This window comes from Staurois parvus, unplaced genomic scaffold (assembly GCF_062004578.1).
Source record: "Staurois parvus isolate SC_StPar_1 unplaced genomic scaffold, SC_StPar_1.0 ptg000155l, whole genome shotgun sequence".
Taxonomy (NCBI): domain Eukaryota; kingdom Metazoa; phylum Chordata; class Amphibia; order Anura; family Ranidae; genus Staurois; species Staurois parvus.
In genome coordinates, this window is record NW_028317951.1 from 28,841,325 (window position 1) to 28,869,227 (window position 27,903).

At 46.5% G+C, this 27,903-nt stretch overlaps 1 protein-coding gene across 7 annotated transcripts in view; it reads right to left on the minus strand.

Moving 5' to 3' along the window:
- Positions 1-27,903, minus strand: part of MCF2L2 (MCF.2 cell line derived transforming sequence-like 2) — a 371,113-nt gene that overhangs the window by 186,591 nt on the left and 156,619 nt on the right. For all 7 annotated transcript variants that reach the window (XM_089675584.1, XM_089675583.1, XM_089675586.1 and 4 more), the window contains exons 11-13: positions 7,642-7,833; positions 6,937-7,128; positions 3,186-3,363 (exon numbers count right to left, since the gene is read on the minus strand). In XM_089675584.1, coding sequence (XP_089531710.1) covers positions 3,186-3,363; positions 6,937-7,128; positions 7,642-7,833 — 562 coding nt within the window. The remainder of the gene's footprint in view (positions 1-3,185; positions 3,364-6,936; positions 7,129-7,641; positions 7,834-27,903) is intronic.

Sequence of the window (27,903 nt, forward strand, 5' to 3'; positions counted from 1 at the left end):
CAATCAATATACACTTATTGGTATTTTTTTTACCAAAAACATGTAGCAGAATACATTTTGGCTTAAATTTATAACCAATTTTGAGTTTACTATATATTTTTTATAGCTGAAAGTAAAAAATATTGTTTTTCTTCAAAATTTTTGGCCTTTTTTTGTTTATAGCGTGAAAAATAAAAAGCGCACAGGTGATCAAATACCACTGAAAGAAAGCTCTATTTGTGTGAAAAAAAGGACGTAAATTTCGTTTGGGTGCAGCATTGCATGACCGCGCAATTATCAGTTGAATTAGTGCAGCGCCGAGAAGCAAAAAGAGGCCTGGTCATTAAGGGGGGTAAATCCTCAGGAGGGCAAGTGGTTAAGATCTATCTGATATATTTAGATTTAGGCCTCTTTTACTACAATGTACACCCATGTGATGTGTTTACCCGTACGTGGATGCACAGGTGTTCAGTGCATCCCCATGCAGGGTGGCTCATTTGTGTCAATTTGGAGGCAGCCTGCATGGATATAGCCGCTGCTCCCAAATCAATATCTGTGCATGGGTATGACCCCAAACGCACACTCTGTGTTTTGGGGTTGTGCACCCACACTCATAAGGATGTCAGATTGAGAACAGCAGCTGTGTCAATGCAGCCAATGCGTCCCAATCAACATGAATGGGACTGCCTTTACAAGGGTGCATGGAACACCTGTGCATCCTCGTTTGTGTAAACCTGGCCCTCACACAGGCATGCATTGTGTGATTGAGGCCTTAGTGGGATTAGGCTGGCCGTGCCTAAATATTGTTTGTTGGGGGCATATTTTAAGGAGTCTGTGATTGATTAAGGTTCTATTACCTCCCATCACTTCTGCCAGTACATGCATGGCAATATATGTACAGACAAACTGTAAATTAAGTTATTGTTTCATTATCATTGTTATAAATTGATTTTAAGTAAAGGTTTAAATACTCATTTTTTTTGGGTCTGTGGTTATTTTTGGGGTGTGTGCAGTCTGGAGTTGGGGCATTAGAGTGGGTAGTGTGTTATTCAGAGCTCACCTGAGTGTTCGTTTGTGTCATCTTAACAAATATGATGATAAGGAATTCTAACATTTCTCTGTTTATTAATGGATGCTTGTTCTGGTCTCTGCAGTTCAGGAACCCTTCATGGAGCTCCTCTGATCTTTCTACTGCGGGGTTCCTATACCTCCTATTATCTCCAGCCAGTGTTATCTCAGCTGTTTCTAGCTGTCAGCCTTAACTGCTATACTCCACCCAGGCTATCTTGTTCCTGGTTACACCTACTGATCTACCTATGTGACTCTCCTGTGTCTATTATGTATTTATGTCTATATACTTGTTATAAGAGTAATGAGGTAATATTCGCTTCAGGGTAATAAAAGCTAAGTAAACCACAGTAGTAATGCATGTGATATAACTTCAATTTGTTTATCATCAAAGCAAATATGTATACTTATTACATAACTCAGTCAATTTCCAGCTAAATAGCAATACGGAAGCAAATTGCCTCCTTATGATAAAGGAGGACATTTTACTTCCTGTTTTTACAGATTTTTAATTATTACTTTTATTTATATTTGCCTGATGGACAGAGAAATAAAGAATTACCAGAAAATTATGCTTTGATGGTTGGTTGCATGCATTTTTTTTTAGTTAACATTGACTAATCTACTTTAATCCAAATTGTAAGAGTGTCTGAAAAGCTAGCATCTCATCTTGAAAATCGCTGCCATCAACATTCTAGAGATGCCAAAATCCCTTGTATTATTCTGTTCTTCAGTTTCTGAAGATCCACATGAGAGATGGTCCATTTTACATCACCTGCCCTTTTTGTACCATGATCAGCCATAGCCCAGTTACTCCAAGAATGTGATTCTTCTAGTTCTAGATTGTAAGCTCCAAGGAGCAGGGCCCTCCTAACCCTCTTGTATTGAACTGTTTTGTTGCTGTATTGTCGCCCGTTATGTTGTAAAGTGCTGAGCAAACTGTTGGTGCTATATAAATCCTGTATTATAATAATCATAGTACAGGTAGTGTTGCTGTGCTTTCAAAAACCATCATGGCAGATAGCTCTTGTGACAAAGAAATCTGATATAGAAATACAGTAGATCAAAAGATCAGAAAACACTGGGCTTCTAAAGCACACTCTGCCATTTATTCAAAATATAAGATCAATAATACTTGCACACATTTTCTGAGGCCTCATCACTTTCATGTGGATCTGCAGACACATGTCAGTCATATGCTGTAATCACTGTGGGTTGCCATTTGTTGATGTTGGATGTGCACTTTGGATAACTCATGCCTTTTTATATTTTTTTGTAAGCGGTTGTATATATGTGTTGTGCTGGCTTACATTTTATATTTGAGAGTATTTTTCATCATATATTTTTAATAAATGGTAGTGGGTGTTCACTAAGAAAGAGTTTGTCCAGTTTCGGACAAACAGAAAACTCATATGCCAGCCCCCAATATAACCCTTCTTCTTCACAGCATGCCTCAGTTTCCTGGAGTACTAAGGACATGAACACAATACAAAGACTTGGGAAACACAGCAAAAGACTCCAAAGGGGCTTCAATGAAGGATCAATGCCCAAAGCTGAATAGATGAGGTAGAACCATGGAGTTGTGGAGCAAGGGACAGAAATATTAACCAAAATGTAATTTCTTAAGGACCATTCAAGGAAAGGTATCTTGTGGACCTTGTCCAGGAAGCTGCTGACCATCCAAAGAAGGAGAACCAATTTCCAGGTGAAGGGGACCCTTGAAGTCCTCCAAACATAATCTGTTCCCTGCTAAGGGTACCTTCATCAGAAATCTGAGGTAATCCACCTGTCAGACTTTTCGTATTGGAGCTGAAGAAAAGACATCACCGTAGGACACTAACTAAACCTCTCAGTGGGTGGGCTTTAAAGCCAAGAGGCCACATATATGCAGCCCAAAATAAACAACTCTCTATGTTGGGAGCTCGTGCCCTGCACACTCCCAGCACAGACACTGGCAGGAGCTGGAAAGCTCCTGAAGCATACTAGTGATCAGGAGCTTTCCAATCATGTGACAGCTAATTATAGCAGCCACATGACCCGAATGCCTGCTTCTGGCATTTAAAAGCTCTTAAAGGGCCAGGAGGTAACGGGAAGGGGTTAAGATGTAATGGATCAATATGGGACAACTAACATCTTACCTAGAGATGTTGGCCTTGCTGTTTTAGGAGATGCTCTCTTTGGTGAAGACTCGGGATGTGGAGCTACAGGTTGTACAGGTCTAGTTTGTTTGGCTGCTAGTTTTTTTAAGCTTGCTTGTCTCTTTTCAAACATTTCCTGAACATCAGCCAGCTTCTGTAGTACTTTTTGAACACTTGCCTGGAATAAAGAATAAGTTAAACATCCATCAGTATTTGAAAAATAAACCATAATTATATACATTTTTTAAATGTACTGTTATTTACATATCCATATACATCAACAACAACCTCAAGCAGCCTTGTTTAAGCATGTAGTTAAAGTTGGATTCCAGGAATTTTTTATGGAGGTTAGCTGCGCTTTCCCATAGACTTATATGCAGTTTTGTCCTGCAGTTTTGGTGTGCTTTCTGAAAGTGCCCCAAAGATGCAGCATGAAGGAGTTCTGGTGTGCTTTTCTAAAACAGAACCAAAAAAAATGCATAACCTCATAGAAAGGGAAAGCACAGCTAACACACATGAAAATCAAGGGTTAGCTGCACTTTAGAGACATGAAGCTGCCCTTTGTCTCTTCAAAGGGCGGTACTGAATGAGGAAACAATGGGGAAAAAGTGGAAAGGTGAGTATAAGGGGGGATGGAGTGGGGGCACTTTGCAGGAACAATGTCATTTTGACCTTGATGACGGTATCTCTTAAAGCAGTACAGCTAGGCCACCTTCCTGCCCCTAACCTGTGAATGAACAGTGGATAACAAAAGGCTCATATCAAGCACAATTTGGGTACTTACACTGCATTAACATTTATTGATGTCCAAAGGTTATAGAATTGCATTAATTGTGCTTTTATATCTGCCTAGAGTTCAGTGATAAGGTTTAATTGTTGGCTCAGTATTGATAAAATAATACAGTGGTATCAAAATACAGATCCACCTGCAGCACCACTGAGTTTGTATGTATCTGGATATTCACTATGTAATTACATTTGTATGTTAATCTAAACAATGTTCTTATGCTGCTTATTGTACCACAGTATGAGTTCTTCAAGGAAAATTTCTTTGTATGGATGGCACATCAAAGTTCAAGTTGAGAACGTCATAGTTAAAGCTGTAAATATTTAAACTGTAATTTCCAATAGGTTGCACTGTCATAAATTACACACAAAAGGAAAGTTTGACTGTATTACTTCTCTACTGCATATTTACAGCAGGAGAGATAAGAGGGTTGCATACATCTACTGAATAGCTGACATTTCTATCCCTATCTCTTTTCCTGCAAAAGCTTGGATATGCTTTAAGGTAAACCCGTCATGAAAGAAACAGGGGAATGCCATTGTTGACCTCCTTTTTAGATGCTTGTTGTTTGGCTGTTATTCAGTCCCATTGGTTACAGTGCTTTTCTAGGTCAACCGCCTGGAACAAGGTGGGTGACCCACCTAAATTTCAGAGCTCTTATCGGCATACGTTTTCAAAGTAGGGACTCAACTATTGAAGCAATAGGGGTCATTATATCTGCCAGACAGCTAGCATTTTTAAAGACAGGTTAGAAAAGGCCGCCCCCATGTTTCCTTCCTGGCACGTTACCTTTAGAATTGTACTCTACACCGTTATAAAATACACATATAAATGCACCTTTTTTTACTAAAAAATACATAATTTAATCAATTTTCTCAAATGCAAGCAGTGTTAGCATCTGAATTTCATTTGGTTTCAGCCTATTGCACTCCCTGTACAACAGAGCTCTCACTGGGAAAGGGATCTATACAAGGTACCAATCAGCAGCTGTTCTGCAGTGCATTTGTGCACAAGGAATCTACTGATATGAAGAGACAGCAGAGTGACAGAGGGATGAGCTCATGAGTCTGCTGCTTCTCCTTTTGCTGTCCAGTCAGAGGCTGGAAGAATGACAATACTGTCACTGTCAGGGCCAGTTCACACTATGCCTGCACATGAATGCACTGTGCGTTCCTGTGCGATTCACATGCTGTTCTGTGCGGTGTGATTTCAGCCCATTCATTAGCTAAAATCGCACCACACCAAAAGCAGCGCATGCACTTTTTAAAACACACTGCAACCGGATTGCATGGTACAAAAGCTCCATGCGATCCGGTGAGGGCAGGGGCAAACGCACTGCGTTTGTGACTTGTGTTTGGGGTGTCATTAGCTTTCTATTGACACCTGCTGCAGATCACAAATCGAGTGCGTTTTGCATGCGGTTTGAATTGCACAAGAATCCGCAGCGCGTTCCTCTGCAGACATGGTGTCAACTGGCCCTAAGTGTTACTTAATTGCTGCAAGAAATCAGGTCTTTCACCCTGCCAGAATTTCATCTATTGGCTGGAGTTCAACTTTATGGTACAGCTCAGTAGCGAGCATCTAGATCAGACCCCTAGATAATGACGATGGAATGGACCAAATGAGTATGTAAAATACTTTCAAAGACATATATTCAAAAACAATCAGCTAAATTTCAGCAAAAACTGTATTTTTAGTTGTTTGTGTGGAAGTGATTGGGCAGTCTTACAGTTCAGGCGTTTACTCTCACTTTGTTTGCTGCATGCTTATTCTGGGTTAAATGTTCAGAAAGTATTAACGTTAGAGACAGCCTTTCAACTACCATTTATAACAGACAGTCATCAAAAGCACAGTCACAAGTCCAATGTCTGAAGTTTTTTTTTGCAGTGGTATACACAGCAAAAGCTTTTTAACTGATTTACCAATCAAACTGATTTTCACACCATATTGGTAATTTGTTTAAAATAAATATCCTACAAATATTTTAATTGGTGGGGAAAAGAACAGGAATGCAAAAGAAAGCAGTTCTAGCTTGTTTGTTGCATAATATATTTTATGTAATTAAAGAGGAACTTCCACCTCCCAATGAAAATTATTGGCCTCCTGGAATATGTGACATAGACAGCCCAAGGGGCAGTGGAAGGCAAAGGCACGTATCCTCACCTAGGTGAGAAATCAGGTAGTTGGAAGGCACAAGTAAAATAAGGAAAAAATGGTATTTTTATTTTTATAAAATAAAAAACTGGTGTGTGGGGGAGGGGAGAGGAATAACATGAGGCATATTGTTATTTTGGTAACAGGTCTGCTTTAAGATTATTCTAAATATTTTCAATAAATTCACAAATTTATTCTGAATACAGGGACCCCAAGTATGTGGAGATGTTGATACATACAGTAGTCCTGTATGCTCAATAAACATGTGTGTATTTTAGATTACTAAATACATATTAGGCATTTTCAAGTAGTGTGTCCAATGGCTGAAATTCACATATTATTAAAAAATCATTAAAAAAATTAGATAGTTGAACTAGCACTAATTAATCTGCTTTAGTTTTGCTAATCAATTTATCTAATATAGCCTAGTATATTATTTTTAATGATTTTAAGAATTTTACAAACTTTCCCTGCTCATTCTGTGATCAGTATGAATGGTTGACTGGTATCCATTCAGGGCGGTTACTGATCACACTGCCTGCTCCTTGGTGATCCTGTGCAGCACAATTATTGGGATCAGAGCAATCTCAAAAGCATGCAGCTGGGGAACATAGACTTTGATTAATGCCCTCTTGGTATGGGGTACTTGCTGGAAGGGTATTAATTTACAGTGGGGAGTGGGAACAGGATAACTTACAAAATTATAATAATAGACAGGGATGGTAATAATATACTGCCATTCCATAATGTGATATTAAAAACTAGAAAACAGACATCATATTTCTACAGACACATCAGCATCCCACTTACCTTTATGTCAGAGGACAGAATCATTTCATACTTGTGGTAGAATTCTGTTGGATTGGACAGCTGGTGACACTTTGTGCGCCCAATGAAATTTTCAATATCCTGGAGTGCTGACTCTGCTCCATCCTGTGACTGGCACTTGTCAACAGCTTGAGAAGCCAAGAGATAGATTCCATCTTCACACCACTGGTTAGCCTGGTAATGGTATAAAGTAATAAAAATATCCTTGTAATTAAAAGTGGAAAAGGGTCACTTCAAATAAAAGGAAACTACAGTCAAATGTTTGTCCGCATCCTTGTTGGGAATTTTTAGTTCCATTACCTATCTTGGTGACTATGTTCTCACAAAGCCGGGATGTGAGGCAAAACCTCTCTAAACGATACATTAATTCCTCTCACTTCCTGTCCCTATAGTAACATGACCACTAGGTCAGGAGCAAAGGTAAGCTTGCCCAATGGGGTAGCAAATGGCACTAAAAGCCTTAGACAGGATCCAACCATTTCCTACTCTTTCCAAAACTAGCTGGAGGTACTCTGTAATGTGACACATAAACCATATTGCTAATATATTTGAATTAATATTGAACTAATAGAATGAATATTGTTTGACACCAAAGAATGGTCCCTCAGCTTTCTAAAAGTGGCCAGCACATTAAATGGATCCAGCTAATAACCAGCATAGTTAAATCATTATCCATGGTCTTCTCACCTTGTCGAGTTGCTGATGCAATTCCAGTGATTTTCTTAGAATGTCATACTTTTTCTTGGCCTCGTTGGTGAAGTCATCACATATACGCCGCAGTTCTATACATTTTGGCCTGATGGAGTCAACAGCATAGTGGTTGTTCTGAATCAGCTGATCCCCATGAAGAGCATGTAACTGGGCTTTTTCCAAAAGTTCCTTACAAGTAATCAAGAGAAAAAATCATAAGGAATCAAAAGAGACTAATGCTATTTTGGGATGTTAACCTATTGTTATTGCAAAGGATAATGTATAAAACTGACTTAAGTGCAATGGTGTAAGGACAGGAGCCACAACATTCACGGGACCTGGAAGGGCCTAGAAACCAGCAGTACTCCTTTTTGCTCCTCCACCACTTTTTAGGGCTCCCACTTTTGCACCCCCTCCTCTTCTTTGTTGCAGCAGTCTACCCAGGGCCACAGAGACTTATGCCAGGATTAATTTTATAATAGATGCTTTCCCATGAAATTCAAAAAATTCTAGAAGTTGTTCTATATCCTTTCCACACAGTGCTACTTATTGTCTTATTATGTATTGTAAGTATATGACTAGAGATGAGCGAAGAAATGAAAAATTCGATTCGACTGATTCGGCGAATTCGTGGACAATATTCGATTCGAGTCGAATAAATTCGCTGTGAATTTAACTTAAAAAAGGGTGTTTCTAGGCTTCAGAGAGACTTAATATTAGTGCAGAACACTGTACCTTTAATTTAAATGCCCTTGGAGTCTGCTGGGGAAGAGAAATAATACTGTCAGTCAGTATGACATGCAGATGAGTGCCGTCGATCTTAGAATCACCGCACACTTCACTCATTTGGGCAGTCACGGGGCCAAAACCAGAGTGTGGAGCCACAGTGTGGCGGTGGAGGCAGCAGCAATGGGAGGCCATACAGCACCCTATGACAAAAATGGAAACCACCAGCAGTGTGAGGAGACCTGAAAGTGGCACATGGCAGAGTGTGGCGATAGAGACAGCAGCAATGGGAGGCCGTACAGGGACCCATGACACACTCTGGACCTGGCAGCAGCATGAGGAGGCGGTACAGGGGCCCATGACAGATTACGGGCCTGGCAGCAGCATGAGGAGTCGGTACAGGGGCCCATGGCAGATTACGGGCCTGGCAGCAGCAATGGGAGGCCGTACAGGGACCCATGACACACTCTGGACCTGGCAGCAGCATGGGGAGGCGGTACAGGGGCCCATGACAGATTACGGGCCTGGCAGCAGCATGAGGAGTCGGTACGGGGGCCCATGACACACTCTGGACCTGGCAGCAGCATGAGGAGGCGGTACAGGGGCGCATGACAGATTACGAGCCTGGCAGCAGCAACTTGGACAGGAGGACGTTCAGCTTCTGCACCGTCGGGTGCGTGCTCGCAAACTGTTGTCTCTTGGAAACGGATTCCAAGAAAGACTGCTGACGGAATCCGTGAAGAGGAGTAGCAGGAGAAGGAGCATCTGAACGAGCGGAATATGCCAACAAGCGACAACAGTGGCCCATGACAGATTACGGGCCTGGCAGCAGCATGAGGAGTCGGTACGGGGGCCCATGGCAGATTACGGGCCTGGCAGCAGCTATGGGAGGCCCGTAATCTGCCAGCACCCTATGACAAAAAATGGAACCCACCAGCAGTGTGAGGAGACCTGAAAGTGGCACATGGCAGAGTGTGGCGATGGAGACAGCAGCAATGGGAGGCCGTACAGGGACCCATGAGAGACTCTGGACCTGGCAGCAGCATGAGGAGGCGGTATAGGGGCCCATGGCAGATTAGGGGCCTGGCAGCAGCTATGGGAGGCCCGTAATCTGCCAGCACCCTATGACAAAAAATGGAACACACCAGCAGTGTGAGGAGACCTGAAAGTGGCACATGGCAGAGTGTGGCGATGGAGGCAGCAGCAATGGGAGGCCGTACAGGGACCCATGAGAGACTCTGGACTTGGCAGCAGCATGAGGAGGCGGTATAGGGGCCCATGGCAGATTAGGGGCCTGGCAGCAGCTATGGGAGGCCCGTAATCTGCCAGCACCCTATGACAAAAAATGGAACACACCAGCAGTGTGAGGAGACCTGAAAGTGGCACATGTTTGGGGCATGATTCATGGCGGATTTAGTCAGTTGTGTCAGGAACTGGTGGTTTGAAATCCAGACTAATCCACGCCTGATTCATTTTCACAAACGTGAGTCTCTCCACACTTTGGGTGGACAGTCGTGTCCTCCGCGGAGTTGCAATACCTCCTGCCGCACTAAACACGCGCTCCGATGCCACGCTACTGGCCGGGCATGACAGCCTTTCAAGGGCAAATTCAGCTAGTTGGGGCCAAAGGTCAAGTTTCGTTGCCCAGTAGTCAAGGGGATTGTCTACCTCGGTTGGCAGGGTGCTGTCCAAGTAGGCCTAAGCCTGTTGTTTGAGGTCCTGCTCCAGGTCCACCTGATGCTGCTGCTGCTGCTGCGGCTGGTTAGTAGTTTCCTCACTGCGCTGGTGAAGAAAGCTACTCATCATCGACTGCAGACTGAGGCAGCCGCTGCTGGTGGAGCTGCCACTGCTCCTACCACCCCACCCCTCCCCTGCTGCCATGGCAGCGGAACACGAGCGCACAGGGCCCACAGTGTCTGAGGATGGACGTTGGCGCAGACAGGCAGAGACCAGCTGACTACATAGGTGTTTTTTATAGTACGTTATTTTGGCCTCCCTCTCAGCAGGTGTGAAAAAGGCCACCATTTTTGAACGGTAGCGAGGGTCCAACAAGGTGGACAGCCAAAAGTCATCCCTCTGTCTGATGGTTATTATTCGGCTGTCGCTACGCAAGCAACCGAGCATGCTATGGGCCATTTGTGCCAAGGAATGCGAGGGACTCCCTGCCTCCATCTCCACAGCATACTGCCACGGTGCGTCTAGGTCCTCTGTCTCCTCTTCCTCCTCCTCTACCAGATGCTCCTGCTCCTCCACTCCTGTCCGCTGAGTGGAAAAACCACCCATTTCACTCAATAATTCCTGAGCACCAATGTCCTCCTCTACCTCCTCCTCTTCTTCCAGTCCTGCCCCCACAGGGGCCATGTGGCGTTGAGATCTGTGCGCCACGTCTACCGCACCCTGACCAGCCATTGTTAACAGCATTTGTTCCAGGACGTGCAACAGAGGAATGACGTCGTTCATCCCATAGTCCTGCCGACTCACGAATAGCGTGGCCTCCTCAAAGGGCCTGAGCAAGCGCAGGTGTCACGCATGAGCTGCCAATGGCTGACATCTAAGTTACACAGGGAGTACCTTTATCTGCTTTTAACATCAGGAAATCTGTGATGGCCTTTTGCTGTTCGTAAAGGCGGTCTAACATATGTAGGGTTGAATTCCACCTTGTTGCAACGTCACAGCATGAGGAGTCGGTATAGGGGCCCATGGCAGATTAGGGGCCTGGCAGCAGTTATGGGAGGCCCATAATCTGCCAGCACCCTATGACAAAAAATGGAACACACCAGCAGTGTGAGGAGACCTGAAAGTGGCACATGGCAGAGTGTGGCGATGGAGACAGCAGCAATGGGAGGCCGTACAGGGACCCATGAGAGACTCTGGACCTGGCAGCAGCATGAGGAGGCGGTATATAGGGGCCTACGGCAGATTAGGGGCCTGGCAGCAGCTATAGGAGGCCCGTAATCTGCCAGCACCCTATGTCAAAAAATTCAACACACCAGCAGTGTGTGAGGAGACCTGAAAGTGGCACATGGCAGAGTGTGGCGATGGAGACAGCAGCAATGGGAGGCCGTACAGGGACCCATGACAGACTCTGGACTTGGCAGCAGCATGAGGAGGCGGTATATAGGGGCTTATGGCAGATTAGGGGCCTGGCAGCAGCTATAGGAGGCCCGTAATCTGCCAGCACCCTATGTCAAAAAATTCAACACACCAGCAGTGTGAGGAGACCTGAAAGTGGCACATGGCAGAGTGTGGCGATGGAGACAGCAGCAATGGGAGGCCGTACAGGGACCCATGACAGACTCTGAACTTGGCAGCAGCATGAGGAGGCGGTATATAGGGGCCCATGGCAGATTAGGGGCCTGGCAGCAGCTATAGGAGGCCCGTAATCTGCCAGCACCCTATGTCAAAAAATTCAACACACCAGCAGTGTGAGGAGACCTGAAAGTGGCACATGGCAGAGTGTGGCGATGGAGACAGCAGCAATGGGAGGCCGTACAGGGACCATGACAGACTCTGGACTTGGCAGCAGCATGAGGAGGCGGTATATAGGGGCCCATGGCAGATTAGGGGCCTGGCAGCAGCTATGTGAGGCCCGTAATCTGCCTGCACCCTATGTCAAAAAATTTAACACACCAGCAGTGTGAAGAGACCTGAAAGTGGCACATGGCAGCAGAGTGTGGCGATGGAGACAGCAGCAATGGGAGGCCGTACAGGGACCATGACAGACTCTGGACTTGGCAGCAGCATGAGGAGGCGGTATATAGGGGCCCATGGCAGATTAGGGGCCTGGCAGCAGCTATGTGAGGCCCGTAATCTGCCTGCACCCTATGTCAAAAAATTAAACACACCAGCAGTGTGAAGAGACCTGAAAGTGGCACATGGCAGCAGAGTGTGGCGATGGAGACAGCAGCAATGGGAGGCCGTACAGGGACCCATGAGAGACTCTAGACTTGGCAGCAGCATGAGGAGGCGGTATATAGGGGCCCATGGCAGATTAGGGGCCTGGCAGCAGCTATGTGAGGCCCGTAATCTGCCTGCACCCTATGTCAAAAAATTAAACACACCAGCAGTGTGAAGAGACCTGAAAGTGGCACATGGCAGCAGAGTGTGGCGATGGAGACAGCAGCAATGGGAGGCCGTACAGGGACCATGAGAGACTCTGGACTTGGCAGCAGCATGAGGAGGCGGTATATAGGGGCCCATGGCAGATTAGGGGCCTGGCAGCAGCTATGTGAGGCCCGTAATCTGCCTGCACCCTATGTCAAAAAATTTAACACACCAGCAGTGTGAAGAGACCTGAAAGTGGCACATGGCAGCAGAGTGTGGCGATGGAGACAGCAGCAATGGGAGGCCGTACAGGGACCATGACAGACTCTGGACTTGGCAGCAGCATGAGGAGGCGGTATATAGGGGCCCATGGCAGATTAGGGGCCTGGCAGCAGCTATGTGAGGCCCGTAATCTGCCAGCACCCTATGTCAAAAAATTCAACACACCAGCAGTGTGTGAGGAGACCTGAAAGTGGCACATGGCAGAGTGTGGCGATGGAGAAAGCAGCAATGGGAGGCCGTACAGGGACCCATGAGAGACTCTGGACCTGGCAGCAGCATGAGGAGGCGGTATATAGGGGCCCATGGCAGATTAGGGGCCTGGCAGCAGCTATGTGAGGCCCGTAATCTGCCTGCACCCTATGTCAAAAAATTAAACACACCAGCAGTGTGAAGAGACCTGAAAGTGGCACATGGCAGCAGAGTGTGGCGATGGAGACAGCAGCAATGGGAGGCCGTACAGGGACCCATGAGAGACTCTAGACTTGGCAGCAGCATGAGGAGGCGGTATATAGGGGCCCATGGCAGATTAGGGGCCTGGCAGCAGCTATGTGAGGCCCGTAATCTGCCTGCACCCTATGTCAAAAAATTAAACACACCAGCAGTGTGAAGAGACCTGAAAGTGGCACATGGCAGCAGAGTGTGGCGATGGAGACAGCAGCAATGGGAGGCCGTACAGGGACCATGACAGACTCTGGACTTGGCAGCAGCATGAGGAGGCGGTATATAGGGGCCCATGGCAGATTAGGGGCCTGGCAGCAGCTATGTGAGGCCCGTAATCTGCCTGCACCCTATGTCAAAAAATTTAACACACCAGCAGTGTGAAGAGACCTGAAAGTGGCACATGGCAGAGTGTGGCGATGGAGAAAGCAGCAATGGGAGGCCGTACAGGGACCCATGAGAGACTCTGGACCTGGCAGCAGCATGAGGAGGCGGTATATAGGGGCCCATGGCAGATTAGGGGCCTGGCAGCAGCTATGTGAGGCCCGTAATCTGCCTGCACCCTATGTCAAAAAATTAAACACACCAGCAGTGTGAAGAGACCTGAAAGTGGCACATGGCAGCAGAGTGTGGCGATGGAGACAGCAGCAATGGGAGGCCGTACAGGGACCCATGAGAGACTCTAGATTGGCAGCAGCATGAGGAGGCGGTATATAGGGGCCCATGGCAGATTAGGGGCCTGGCAGCAGCTATGTGAGGCCCGTAATCTGCCTGCACCCTATGTCAAAAAATTAAACACACCAGCAGTGTGAAGAGACCTGAAAGTGGCACATGGCAGCAGAGTGTGGCGATGGAGACAGCAGCAATGGGAGGCCGTACAGGGACCATGACAGACTCTGGACTTGGCAGCAGCATGAGGAGGCGGTATATAGGGGCCCATGGCAGATTAGGGGCCTGGCAGCAGCTATGTGAGGCCCGTAATCTGCCTGCACCCTATGTCAAAAAATTTAACACACCAGCAGTGTGAAGAGACCTGAAAGTGGCACATGGCAGCAGAGTGTGGCGATGGAGACAGCAGCAATGGGAGGCCGTACAGGGACCATGAGAGACTCTGGACTTGGCAGCAGCATGAGGAGGCGGTATATAGGGGCCCATGGCAGATTAGGGGCCTGGCAGCAGCTATGTGAGGCCCGTAATCTGCCTGCACCCTATGTCAAAAAATTTAACACACCAGCAGTGTGAAGAGACCTGAAAGTGGCACATGGCAGCAGAGTGTGGCGATGGAGACAGCAGCAATGGGAGGCCGTACAGGGACCATGACAGACTCTGGACTTGGCAGCAGCATGAGGAGGCGGTATATAGGGGCCCATGGCAGATTAGGGGCCTGGCAGCAGCTATGTGAGGCCCGTAATCTGCCAGCACCCTATGTCAAAAAATTCAACACACCAGCAGTGTGTGAGGAGACCTGAAAGTGGCACATGGCAGAGTGTGGCGATGGAGAAAGCAGCAATGGGAGGCCGTACAGGGACCCATGAGAGACTCTGGACCTGGCAGCAGCATGAGGAGGCGGTATATAGGGGCCCATGGCAGATTAGGGGCCTGGCAGCAGCTATGTGAGGCCCGTAATCTGCCTGCACCCTATGTCAAAAAATTAAACACACCAGCAGTGTGAAGAGACCTGAAAGTGGCACATGGCAGCAGAGTGTGGCGATGGAGACAGCAGCAATGGGAGGCCGTACAGGGACCCATGAGAGACTCTAGACTTGGCAGCAGCATGAGGAGGCGGTATATAGGGGCCCATGGCAGATTAGGGGCCTGGCAGCAGCTATGTGAGGCCCGTAATCTGCCTGCACCCTATGTCAAAAAATTAAACACACCAGCAGTGTGAAGAGACCTGAAAGTGGCACATGGCAGCAGAGTGTGGCGATGGAGACAGCAGCAATGGGAGGCCGTACAGGGACCATGACAGACTCTGGACTTGGCAGCAGCATGAGGAGGCGGTATATAGGGGCCCATGGCAGATTAGGGGCCTGGCAGCAGCTATGTGAGGCCCGTAATCTGCCTGCACCCTATGTCAAAAAATTTAACACACCAGCAGTGTGAAGAGACCTGAAAGTGGCACATGGCAGCAGAGTGTGGCGATGGAGACAGCAGCAATGGGAGGCCGTACAGGGACCATGACAGACTCTGGACTTGGCAGCAGCATGAGGAGGCGGTATATAGGGGCCCATGGCAGATTAGGGGCCTGGCAGCAGCTATGTGAGGCCCGTAATCTGCCTGCACCCTATGTCAAAAAATTAAACACACCAGCAGTGTGAAGAGACCTGAAAGTGGCACATGGCAGCAGAGTGTGGCGATGGAGACAGCAGCAATGGGAGGCCGTACAGGGACCCATGAGAGACTCTAGACTTGGCAGCAGCATGAGGAGGCGGTATATAGGGGCCCATGGCAGATTAGGGGCCTGGCAGCAGCTATGTGAGGCCCGTAATCTGCCAGCACCCTATGTCAAAAAATTTAACACACCAGCAGTGTGAAGAGACCTGAAAGTGGCACATGGCATGAGAGACTCTGGACCTGGCAGCAGCAGGAGGAGGCGGTATAGGGGCCCATGGCTGATTAGGGGCCTGGCAGCAGCTATGTGAGGCCCGTTATCTTGCAGCACCCTATGTCAAAAAATTTAACACACCAGCAGTGTGAAGAGACCTGAAAGTGGCACATGGCAGCAGAGTGTGGCGATGGAGACAGCAGCAATGGGAGGCCGTACAGGGACCCATGAGAGACTCTGGACCTGGCAGCAGCAGGAGGAGGTGGTATATAGGGGCCCATGGCAGATTAGGGGCCTGGCAGCAGCTATGTGAGGCCCGTAATCTGCCTGCACCCTATGTCAAAAAATTTAACACACCAGCAGTGTGAAGAGACCTGAAAGTGGCACATGGCAGCAGAGTGTGGCGATGGAGACAGCAGCAATGGGAGGCCGTACAGGGACCCATGAGAGACTCTGGACCTGGCAGCAGCAGGAGGAGGTGGTATATAGGGGCCTATGGCAGATTAGGGGCCTGGCAGCAGCTATAGGAGGCCCGTAATCTGCCAGCACCCTATGTCAAAAAATTCAACACACCAGCAGTGTGAGGAGACCTGAAAGTGGCACATGTTTGAGGCATGATTCATGGCGGATTTAGTCAGTTGTGTCAGGAACTGGTGGTTTGAAATCCAGACTAATCCACGCCTGATTCATTTTCACAAACGTGAGTCTCTCCACACTTTGGGTGGACAGTCGTGTCCTCCGCGGAGTTACAATACCTCCTGCCGCACTAAACACGCGCTCCGATGCCACGCTACTGGCCGGGCATGACAGCCTTTCAAGGGCAAATTCAGCTAGTTGGGGCCAAAGGTCAAGTTTCGTTGCCCAGTAGTCAAGGGGATTGTCTACCTCGGTTGGCAGGGTGCTGTCCAAGTAGGCCCAAGCCTGTTGTTTGAGCTCCTGCTCCAGGTCCACCTGATGCTGCTGCTGCTGCTGCGGCTGGTTAGTAGTTTCCTCACTGCGCTGGTGAAGAAAGCTACTCATCATCGACTGCAGACTGAGGCAGCCGCTGCTGGTGGAGCTGCCACTGCTCCTACCACCCCACCCCTCCCCTGCTGCCATGCCAGCGGAACGCGAGCGCACAGGGCCCACAGTGTCTGAGGATGGACGATGGCGCACAAAGGCAGAGACCAACTGACTACATAGGTGGTTTTTATAGTACGTAATTTTGGCCTCCCTCTCAGCAGGTGTGAAAAAGGCCACCATTTTGGACCGGTAGCGAGGGTCCAACAAGGTGGACAGCCAAAAGTCATCCCTCTGTCTGATGGTTATTATTCGGCTGTCGCTACGCAAGCAACCGAGCATGCTATGGGCCATTTGTGCCAAGGAATGCGAGGGACTCCCTGCCTCCATCTCCACAGCATACTGCCACGGTGCGTCTGGGTCCTCTGTCTCCTCCTCCTCCTCCTCTACCAGATGCTCCTGCTCCTCCACTCCTGTCCGCTGAGTGGAAAAACCACCCATTTCACTCAATAATTCCTGAGCACAAATGTCCTCCTCTACCTCCTCCTCTTCTTCCTGTCCTGCCCCCACAGGGGTCATGTGGCGTTGAGATCTGTGCGCCACGTCTACCGCACCCTGACCAGCCATTGTTAACAGCATTTGTTCCAGGACGTGCAACAGAGGAATGACGTCGTTCATCCCATAGTCCTGCCGACTCACGAATAGCGTGGCCTCCTCAAAGGGCCTGAGCAAGCGGCAGGTGTCACGCATGAGCTGCCAATGGCTGACATCTAAGTTACACAGGGGAGTACCTTTATCCGCTTGTAACATCAGGAAATCGGTGATGGCCTTTCGCTGCTCGTAAAGGCGGTCTAACATGTGTAGGGTTGAATTCCACCTTGTTGCAACGTCGCAGATCAGGCGATGCTGTGGAATTCCGTTCTGCCGCTGCAGCTCAATGAGGGTGTTCTTTGCGGTGTAGGAATGGCTGAAATGCATGCACAGTTTACGTGACATTTTAAGGATGTCTTGCAGTGGGATGGTGGATTTTAGGAACCGCTTGACAACCAGATTGAACACGTGAGCCATGCATGGCGCATGGCACAACCTTCCTTGACGCAGAGCAGACACCATGTTCTTTCCGTTGTCAGTCAACATGGTTCCGATTTTTAGTTTGCGCGGAGACAGCCATCTGTCGATTTCTCTGTTCATTACACTCAGCAGTTCCTCCCCTGTGTGACTACGTTCGCCAAGGCATACCAGGTGCAGCACAGCGTGACACCGTTGCGCCCTGCACATGTGATATGCCGGTCGGGTAATGGGACTTGGCACGGGGGTGGCGGCTGAGGACACGGCGGAAAAAGAGGTGGTAGAGGCGGACATGCTTGCTGGACCAAGGACGTGCAAACGTGGAGGCAAAAGCGTCGTGACCTGTCCAAGTTGCTGGTGCGGCTGTGCCGGCACCACGTTCACCCAGTGGGCCGTAAATGACATGTACTGTCCCTGACCGTAGTTACAGCTCCACACGTCGGCGCTGCCGTGCACTTTGGCAGAGACCGACATGCTCAAAGACTGGCCCACCATCTCTTCTACATGTGAATGCAGGGCTGGCACTGCCTTTTGGGCAAAGAAATGACGGCTTGGCACTCTCCACCGCGGCGCGGCACAAGCCATCATTTCTCGGAAAGGTGCTGAGTCCACCAGTTGGAAAGGGAGGGACTGCAGCACCAGCAACTTGGACAGGAGGACGTTCAGCTTTTGCACCGTCGGGTGCGTGCTCGCAAACTGTTGTCTCTTGGATACGGATTCCAAGAAAGACTGTTGACGGAATCCGAGAAGAGGAGTAGCAGGAGAAGGAGCATCTGAACGAGCGGAAGATGCCAATGAGCGACAACTCCCCTCAGCAGAGGTGTTGGAGCCTTGACTGGCTGATAGAGGGCGATTGACGACGTCGGGTGACGGAGCAAGTAACGGAGCGGGTGATGGAGCGGGGGCTGGGGCAGGCAGAACCGCCGTATGTTTATCACGGTTTTCCCAGGCCACCGAATGGTGACGCTGCATATGCTGACGCAACGCTGTAGTCCCAACATGGGCCCCCTGGCCACGCTTGCATTTCTGGCCACATAGTCGACATACGGCTACGTTTACTTCCTCGGGCGGCTTGAGGAAAAATTGCCACACCACCGAGTAGGAAACTTTGCCCCCGCTACTCTTCACTGGCTGACTGCTACTTCCTCCGTGCGCACCGGCACCACTACTGGCCGTGGTGGTAGGCTGCAGTGGAGCTGGTGCTCTACTCCGTGGACGTTTGGCTCCACTGACACTGATGCGACCCTGCTGCTGTCTCCTGGGCAACCCACCGACTGTTTTGCTCGCTGCCAAGCTGCCACCCTCTTCTCCTGATGATGCGGAAGAAATTGCCTGATGACGACGAGGCTGCCAAGTGCGATCAACCTCCTCATCATCAAGTAGGGTCTCCGCCTCACTACTAGCCCCCTCGGCTGCGTCTGGGTCAGGAGACAGACCTGTCTCTAGACCGGCTACCGAGCCACTCTCCTCGCCAGTACTTGTTCGCTTGGCTGCTGAAAAGGCCGATGTCTCCCCCCGTTCCTGACCGCCCTCTGTTAGCTCTTCCTCACTGTACAGTGGGGCTGAGCCCACAGCATGCGATACTTCGCTTGGTGAGGGAACAGCAAAGGACAGGGGCAGGTAGAGGACACGTGATTTCAGTGGGCTTGGTCCCGGGCCATGCCAACTAACGGTTGTGTCTGACGTACCCACCGACCGTTGGCTGTAGGTGTCAGAGGTGACCTGGGAAGAGGAAGACGACCGAGCCAACCAATCAATGACGGCAGGGTTGTCGGTGGAGACACGACCGCTGGATGACACCGGGAGCACTGGCCTCTGGCTGCGAATACTGCTGCCTCGACCCCTTCCTCTGCTGCCACGTCTGCTCGCTCCTAAAACATTGCCTCCTCTGCCACTCCTCTGCATGTTGTCTGACATACTATTTAATTCAACGATTAGGTGTCCTTGAGTAACAATTCTCTGGCACGCAGTAACAATTCTGTCTGTCCCTGAGTATGAATTCTGTGGCCCTGAGTAACAATTCTGTGTCTGTGCGAGTAACAATTCTGTGTCTGTGCGAGTAACAATTCTGTGTCTGTGCAAGTAACAATTTTGTGTCTGTGCGAGTAACAATTCTCTGGCACTCAGTAACAATTCTGTCTGTCCCTGAGTAACAATTCTCTGGCACTCAGTAACAATTCTGTCTGTCCCTGAGTAACAATTCTCTGGCACTCAGTAACAATTCTGTCTGTCCCTGAGTAACAATTCTCTGGCACTCAGTAACAATTCTGTCTGTCCCTGAGTAACAATTCTCTGGCACTCAGTAACAATTCTGTCTGTCCCTGAGTAACAATTCTCTGGCACTCAGTAACAATTCTGTCTGTCCCTGAGTAACAATTCTCTGGCACTCAGTAACAATTCTGTCTGTCCCTGAGTATGAATTCTGTGGCCCTGAGTAACAATTCTGTGTCTGCGCGAGTAACAATTCTGTGTCTGTGCAAGTAACAATTTTGTGTCTGTGCGAGTAACAATTCTCTGGCACTCAGTAACAATTCTGTCTGTCCCTGAGTATGAATTCTGTGGCCCTGAGTAACAATTCTGTCTCTGTGCGAGTAACAATTCTGTGTCTGTGCAAGTAACAATTTTGTGTCTGTGAGAGTAACAATTCTCTGGCACTCAGTAACAATTCTGTCTGTCCCTGAGTAAGAATTCTCTGGCACTCAGTAACAATTCTGTCTGTCCCTGAGTATGAATTCTGTGGCCCTGAGTAACAATTGTGTGTCTGTGCAAGTAACAATTCTGTGTCTGTGCAAGTAACAATTTTGTGTCTGTGAGAGTAACAATTCTCTGGCACTCAGTAACAATTCTGTCTGTCCCTGAGTAACAATTCTCTGGCACTCAGTAACAATTCTGTCTGTCCCTGAGTATGAATTCTGTGGCCCTGAGTAACAATTCTGTCTCTGTGCGAGTAACAATTCTGTGTCTGTGCAAGTAACAATTTTGTGTCTGTGAGAGTAACAATTCTCTGGCACTCAGTAACAATTCTGTCTGTCCCTGAGTAAGAATTCTCTGGCACTCAGTAACAATTCTGTCTGTCCCTGAGTAACAATTCTCTGGCACTCAGTAACAATTCTGTCTGTCCCTGAGTAACAATTCTGTCTGTCCCTGAGTATGAATTCTGTGGCCCTGAGTAAGAATTCTCTGGCACTCAGTAACAATTCTGTCTGTCCCTGAGTATGAATTCTGTGGCCCTGAGTAACAATTGTGTGTCTGTGCAAGTAACAATTCTGTGTCTGTGCAAGTAACAATTTTGTGTCTGTGAGAGTAACAATTCTCTGGCACTCAGTAACAATTCTGTCTGTCCCTGAGTAACAATTCTCTGGCACTCAGTAACAATTCTGTCTGTCCCTGAGTATGAATTCTGTGGCCCTGAGTAACAATTCTGTCTCTGTGCGAGTAACAATTCTGTGTCTGTGCAAGTAACAATTTTGTGTCTGTGAGAGTAACAATTCTCTGGCACTCAGTAACAATTCTGTCTGTCCCTGAGTAACAATTCTCTGGCACTCAGTAACAATTCTGTCTGTCCCTGAGTAACAATTCTCTGGCACTCAGTAACAATTCTGTCTGTCCCTGAGTAACAATTCTGTCTGTCCCTGAGTATGAATTCTGTGGCCCTGAGTAAGAATTCTCTGGCACTCAGTAACAATTCTGTCTGTCCCTGAGTATGAATTCTGTGGCCCTGAGTAACAATTGTGTGTCTGTGCAAGTAACAATTCTGTGTCTGTGCAAGTAACAATTTTGTGTCTGTGAGAGTAACAATTCTCTGGCACTCAGTAACAATTCTGTCTGTCCCTGAGTAACAATTCTCTGGCACTCAGTAACAATTCTGTCTGTCCCTGAGTATGAATTCTGTGGCCCTGAGTAACAATTCTGTCTCTGTGCGAGTAACAATTCTGTGTCTGTGCAAGTAACAATTTTGTGTCTGTGAGAGTAACAATTCTCTGGCACTCAGTAACAATTCTGTCTGTCCCTGAGTAAGAATTCTCTGGCACTCAGTAACAATTCTGTCTGTCCCTGAGTAACAATTCTCTGGCACTCAGTAACAATTCTGTCTGTCCCTGAGTAACAATTCTGTCTGTCCCTGAGTATGAATTCTGTGGCCCTGAGTAAGAATTCTCTGGCACTCAGTAACAATTCTGTCTGTCCCTGAGTATGAATTCTGTGGCCCTGAGTAACAATTGTGTGTCTGTGCAAGTAACAATTCTGTGTCTGTGCAAGTAACAATTTTGTGTCTGTGAGAGTAACAATTCTCTGGCACTCAGTAACAATTCTGTCTGTCCCTGAGTAACAATTCTCTGGCACTCAGTAACAATTCTGTCTGTCCCTGAGTATGAATTCTGTGGCCCTGAGTAACAATTCTGTCTCTGTGCGAGTAACAATTCTGTGTCTGTGCAAGTAACAATTTTGTGTCTGTGAGAGTAACAATTCTCTGGCACTCAGTAACAATTCTGTCTGTCCCTGAGTAAGAATTCTCTGGCACTCAGTAACAATTCTGTCTGTCCCTGAGTAACAATTCTCTGGCACTCAGTAACAATTCTGTCTGTCCCTGAGTATGAATTCTGTGGCCCTGAGTAACAATTCTGTGTCTGTGCGAGTAACAATTCTGTGTCTGTGCAAGTAACAATTTTGTGTCTGTGCGAGTAACAATTCTCTGGCACTCAGTAACAATTCTGTCTGTCCCTGAGTAACAATTCTCTGGCACTCAGTAACAATTCTGTCTGTCCCTGAGTAACAATTCTCTGGCACTCAGTAACAATTCTGTCTGTCCCTGAGTAACAATTCTCTGGCACTCAGTAACAATTCTGTCTGTCCCTGAGTAACAATTCTCTGGCACTCAGTAACAATTCTGTCTGTCCCTGAGTAACAATTCTCTGGCACTCAGTAACAATTCTGTCTGTCCCTGAGTAACAATTCTGTCTGTCCCTGAGAATGAATTCTGTGGCCCTGAGTAAGAATTCTCTGGCACTCAGTAACAATTCTGTCTGTCCCTGAGTAACAATTCTCTGGCACTCAGTAACAATTCTGTCTGTCCCTGAGTAAAAATTCTGTGGCCCTAATAACGTTTCTGTGGCCCTAAGTAACAATTCTCTGGCACTGAGTAACAATTCTGTCTGTCCCTGAGTATGAATTCTGTGGCCCTAACTAGCGTTTCTTTGTCCCTAAATAACGATTCTGTGGCCCTCATTAACAAGTCTGTGTCCCTGAGTAATGGTTCTCTGTCCCTAAGTAACTTCTCTCTGTCCCCAATTCTCGTTTCTGTGGCCCTAACTCTGTCCCTGTCCCTAGTACAGAGCGGTCTGCCTCTGTTCAATGACTGCAGGCAAATGAAGATTTCCAAAATGGCCGCTATATATACCTCGACCATTACACAGTGCTGGCTGGCTGGCTGCTGATTGGCTGATGCGATCACATGTCGTTGAGGAATGCATTATGGGGCAGCGCGCCTTGTCTGCGCGCCTTCCCCGACATCCCCGCTCCGTCGCCGCACATGTCAGCCGCCATTTTCTGAAAAATTTCGATTCGCGCGTCCGAATTAGGCTGTTTTTCGGATTCGGCACGAATCGAAATTTTTCCGATATTCGACTCGAATTCCACTTCGGATACTTCGATTCGCTCATCTCATATAATATGACCTTTTTTAAAATCAGAAGTATTCTTCAAGCACTTACCACATACAGTAGCATATTTCAGGCACTGAATATAAAGCATTGTAGAGATCAGATAATAATAACATGCTTTATTGGCATGCTTCCTAATCCATAATAAGTAATGTGTAAGTGTAGAACTTCCAGGTATGTATTACCGGGACACTGCATTCTGCTGTCAGGATACACTAGTCTGTGGCTGCAGCCGCTGATTATCGCTGAGAATATTCCGACATGTCCACCCTAAAATTCTGTGAAGTGGGGAAGGCTACACGTTGATCAGACTGATCAAATTGTGATCAGTGTATAGCCAGCTTTGCAGAATTCACATTATTCCTCTGAGAACGCCTTTATCCACTTTGTATACAAAATGTCAGCACCATCTTTGTTCAGTTATTCAGGAAGTCTGCGTCCAAGTGGGCAGCATGAGCAATTACATGTGAGTGGGTTCGATTAGCTGCAAGAACCAACAGCCTCCCATTGATTTCAATGAGGCTTCCTGCTTGCAGCTAATTGTGGGAACCCCCATTGGGGTTCTCACAGGTAATCACTGGCAGGGTGCATTTGCAAGTGTGAATGCACCCTTGCAGTCTTATCACTTGGAGAGAAGAAACTGAGAACAGCTTTCTCTTGCCTGCAGCAGACCAATGATATCATCTCAGCCTAGGCAAAGTCAGTTGTCTGGAGATGGAAAAAAGTTTTTTTTAACGATAAATAGTACAGCTCTTCTAAAAATATTATACTGTTGCCTTACTGTATAGTGTGACATGCCATAAGTTTATTCATGCAGACTTGTAAACTTACTGAAAGAACCACTTTAATTAATTAAAATGTCATTATTTGACTGGCTACTATGTTCCAGTATTAAAACGTATGCTACAAAGCCTTATACAGTACTTTGCCTTTGTTAGTAAGGCATCTACTATCAGTATTATGATACTTTTTTATGGTACACTGCATAGCACTGCTGCCTTTATGGGATACAGTGGGGTATAGTGGGGTATATAAACTGCATGCACCACTTTATCCTCCCAAACTCAGGTACACTGGACCAAATAGACCATGGTAAGGACATTAGGCAGTAAGTGCTTTGACGGTATGGCCAAATTATTTAATATGTTCCTAAAGACTATTCCCTGTGAAGCATTGCACAATATGATGCTATAACTATTTTCATAGCCAGTATAATGTTTATTTGCTGCTTTAGAAGAACAAATGTCTTGAAATTATATTCTCAATAATAGCTTTGCAGCCTCTGGAACCTCTGGAACTCCCCCTTTGAGAACGTGCAAGTGCACAAAATGCATTAGAGAATAGCCAAGCCAGTGAGATTAGACTGCCTAAGCCACGAGGAAGGCCGGTGGCCATCTTGGATATCTGTGTTTACATGCATGCATACCACAGCTGCTTCATGGTCCAGATGTGAGTCTATTTTGTTCATATGTATGATTTTGCTGCTGATCTAATAAAACTTACTGCACTATATGAGCACTTTCTTCTCTGGCTCATTTATTTTGAGCCACTAAGGTGGATCCCTTTAAGTGCTTATCATTGGGTGCGTAAGAGTGGAATGGAACCTTCCATTAGATCCGAAGAGTGTGAGTGGAGTAGAGGATGTGAGCAGACGTTTTTTCCCAGATGTACCCTGTTTGACCTCAGATGGATGATGACCAGGAGTTGTCTTGATTACTCAAAAGCGCTATAATTTGCGCTATCTGGTTAGTGCAATTTACCCCCCTTTTTCCACATGCACCTGACGCACGGATTTGCACTTGTTTGGAACTTTTACTGTCACTGTTACACTGTATTTCCCCCTAGTGCAACCTTGCACCCTTATGTGACATGTTTTTATATTTCAATATATTAAATATTTTGATTCATTTTCATACTGATAGTATTTTATCCATTTGTGCGTGGCATCTTTTATATCTATTAGGCAGTAAGTGCTTTGACGGTATGGCCAAATTATTTAATATGTTCCTAAAGACTATTCCCTGTGAAGCATTGCACAATATGATGCTATAACTATTTCCATAGCTAGTATAATGTTGATTTGCTGCTGTAGAAGAACAAAGGTCTTGAAATTATATTCTCAATAATAGTTTTGCAGCCTCTGGAACTTGTGTCACTGTCTCTAGCTGTTCATGTGTCAGCAGAGTCTCTGCAGCATCATATTTCTGTTTCACACCTAAGTTCAATGCTTGAATCCTTTTCATCCATGCAACTCCAGGAACATGCCATAGATCTTTTTCCACCCATATGGTCAGATATTTTAGCACTTCTACTGCTGGTTCCTAGAGAGAAGTGCTGCTGGGCTCTTCCCCTGAGGTCACATCCAGAAAATGTAATTAAATCTGCTTAGCGCACTTGGGAGTTGCCTGATGCAAAGAGCTCTCTGAGTATCTGTTCTCAAGCTCTTGCACTCGTGATCCTTGTTCCTGTTCTGATACCTGTTTATGATGTCTGCCTTTTTTCTGGAGGATGCTTGTTATCTGCCTTCCCCAACCTTTTGACTGTTTGACTATATCTTTGCCTGTTGGTTTTCTACCACCCTTCCTTTCTGTCTGCTGTCAGCTGTTGCCACTCTGAGTGTATTTGAGGACATCAACCTGGGAGCTGTCTGCAGCAAAGCCCATCATTCTTTGCAGGGTACTTTGCTGAACAACAGATGGTTCATAGAAACCTGTGCCTCCACCCACTTTAGGCCTACATTCCCCCAATTTATAGTGATGTACTATAGCTACACTGGATTTATTTTTTTTAGGTACTTATATAGCGCCATCAATTTACGCAGCGCTTTACATACATTTTGTACATTCACATCAGTCCCTAACCCTGAAGGGGAGCACAATCTAAGGATAAAAAATAATACAAAGATAAATACAGATGACTGGAAAAACACGATGAAGATAACTAGCATCAGATGTGTCAATCAGTAAACGTTTATTTTCTATATCAAAAGTGCCTTTTTTGAGAAAATTCTGCAATACAAATATATACATCCTAAGATTAGCCACTACAAAGTTAGTAGTTACTTTTCTTAAGGTAAATAGATTGTTCATTTTGCATGGGAATCTTCCATAAAGCATTACAAATGAGGTGAAGCTCTGCTGACTTCCATCATCCAGTCATGAGCAAGCAAAAGGGCTGCATCTTTTAATTTTTTATGCATGCAATTGGGTATTCTTTGCAAAGTGAAATTTTAGCTAAGCTCTGGGAAAAAATTCCTTGCAAAAATGAACATTCTATTTGCCTTTAGAAAATCAACCCCTTAGACTGGGTCCACACTGCTGCAATCTGGTTTTGATCTGATTTTCTGTGTGATTATGTAGTGCAACTTGAATGCAATTAGGGTGTGGATTTCATATTCTTTGGAGCCAAAATCATGCAGGAAACGCACCAAAGTAGTACAGGAGCTTTTTACAAAATCGAGTTGCATTGATCTATTAGATTGTAAGCTCTTATGAGCTGGGCCAGCTCCCGAGGGTAACATTCGGTAGAGTGTTTTTGTTGTCCCTCAGAGATCAAGTCAGTCCTGTGCAATTACCTTCCATTATTCTAACTCCAAAACTGTCTCTCATTCAAGGGACTGTCCCTCATTTCAAACAAAATCCCTCTGTTCCTCTTTCCTCCTCATTTGTTCCTCTTTTTGGTCTATAGATAAAGACCTCCTTAAGCAATTTATTATTAACTTCCCCAAACTATTATTATTATTACTAGGTTTATAGTGGTGTTTGTATCCCCATTAGGAGATTGTCCATATCTTCATTAGTGGTCACTGTGACAAAATATGATGTGAAATCTTCCAACTGCGGACACAGACAGCAATAAAAACAGAAGTTCTAACCCTTCTCAATTTTTTTAATTGTAGAGATGAGGTCTCTACAATATAGCATACACAGAAGGAACATTACATAGATAGCTGAAAAGTTATCAAATTGCTGACAAATAAAATGAAAGGCTTAATCATAGACTGACTGCAGGAAATAACAAAGTATAGCAAAGCCCATATAATTGGATTTTAGTTGGTCGAGAAACTGCCAAAACCTAAACTAAAAATATTGTGTGCCATCTCAAACATGGAAGTGAGGGTCCATATCTGAATCTGTTACCTATGTGGTGTCTGGCTGTACCTCCTCTCACTATGCCACCTGAGATGCTGGACAGCTCCCTGCCTGATCTCTTAAATAATCTTGCTTCATCTTTTGTTTCTCATGAACCTTGAACTCTTTGCTCCTCCCATGAACTTCCTGATTTAAACCATATCTCTGCACTTCCTGTTTGCCAGATTATTGTGCTCTCCACAGCTGATACCTTGCTCCTTTGCGTACCTGCAGCTGTGCTTATCTCCACCACCACTCATTATTGACCTTTGGCTTGTTCCTTGACTACGCTTCAGCTTGATCCCAAACTGCAACCATTTGTTTCAGTCTTTGGCTTGTTTACTGACTACGCTTCTGCTTGATCCCTACC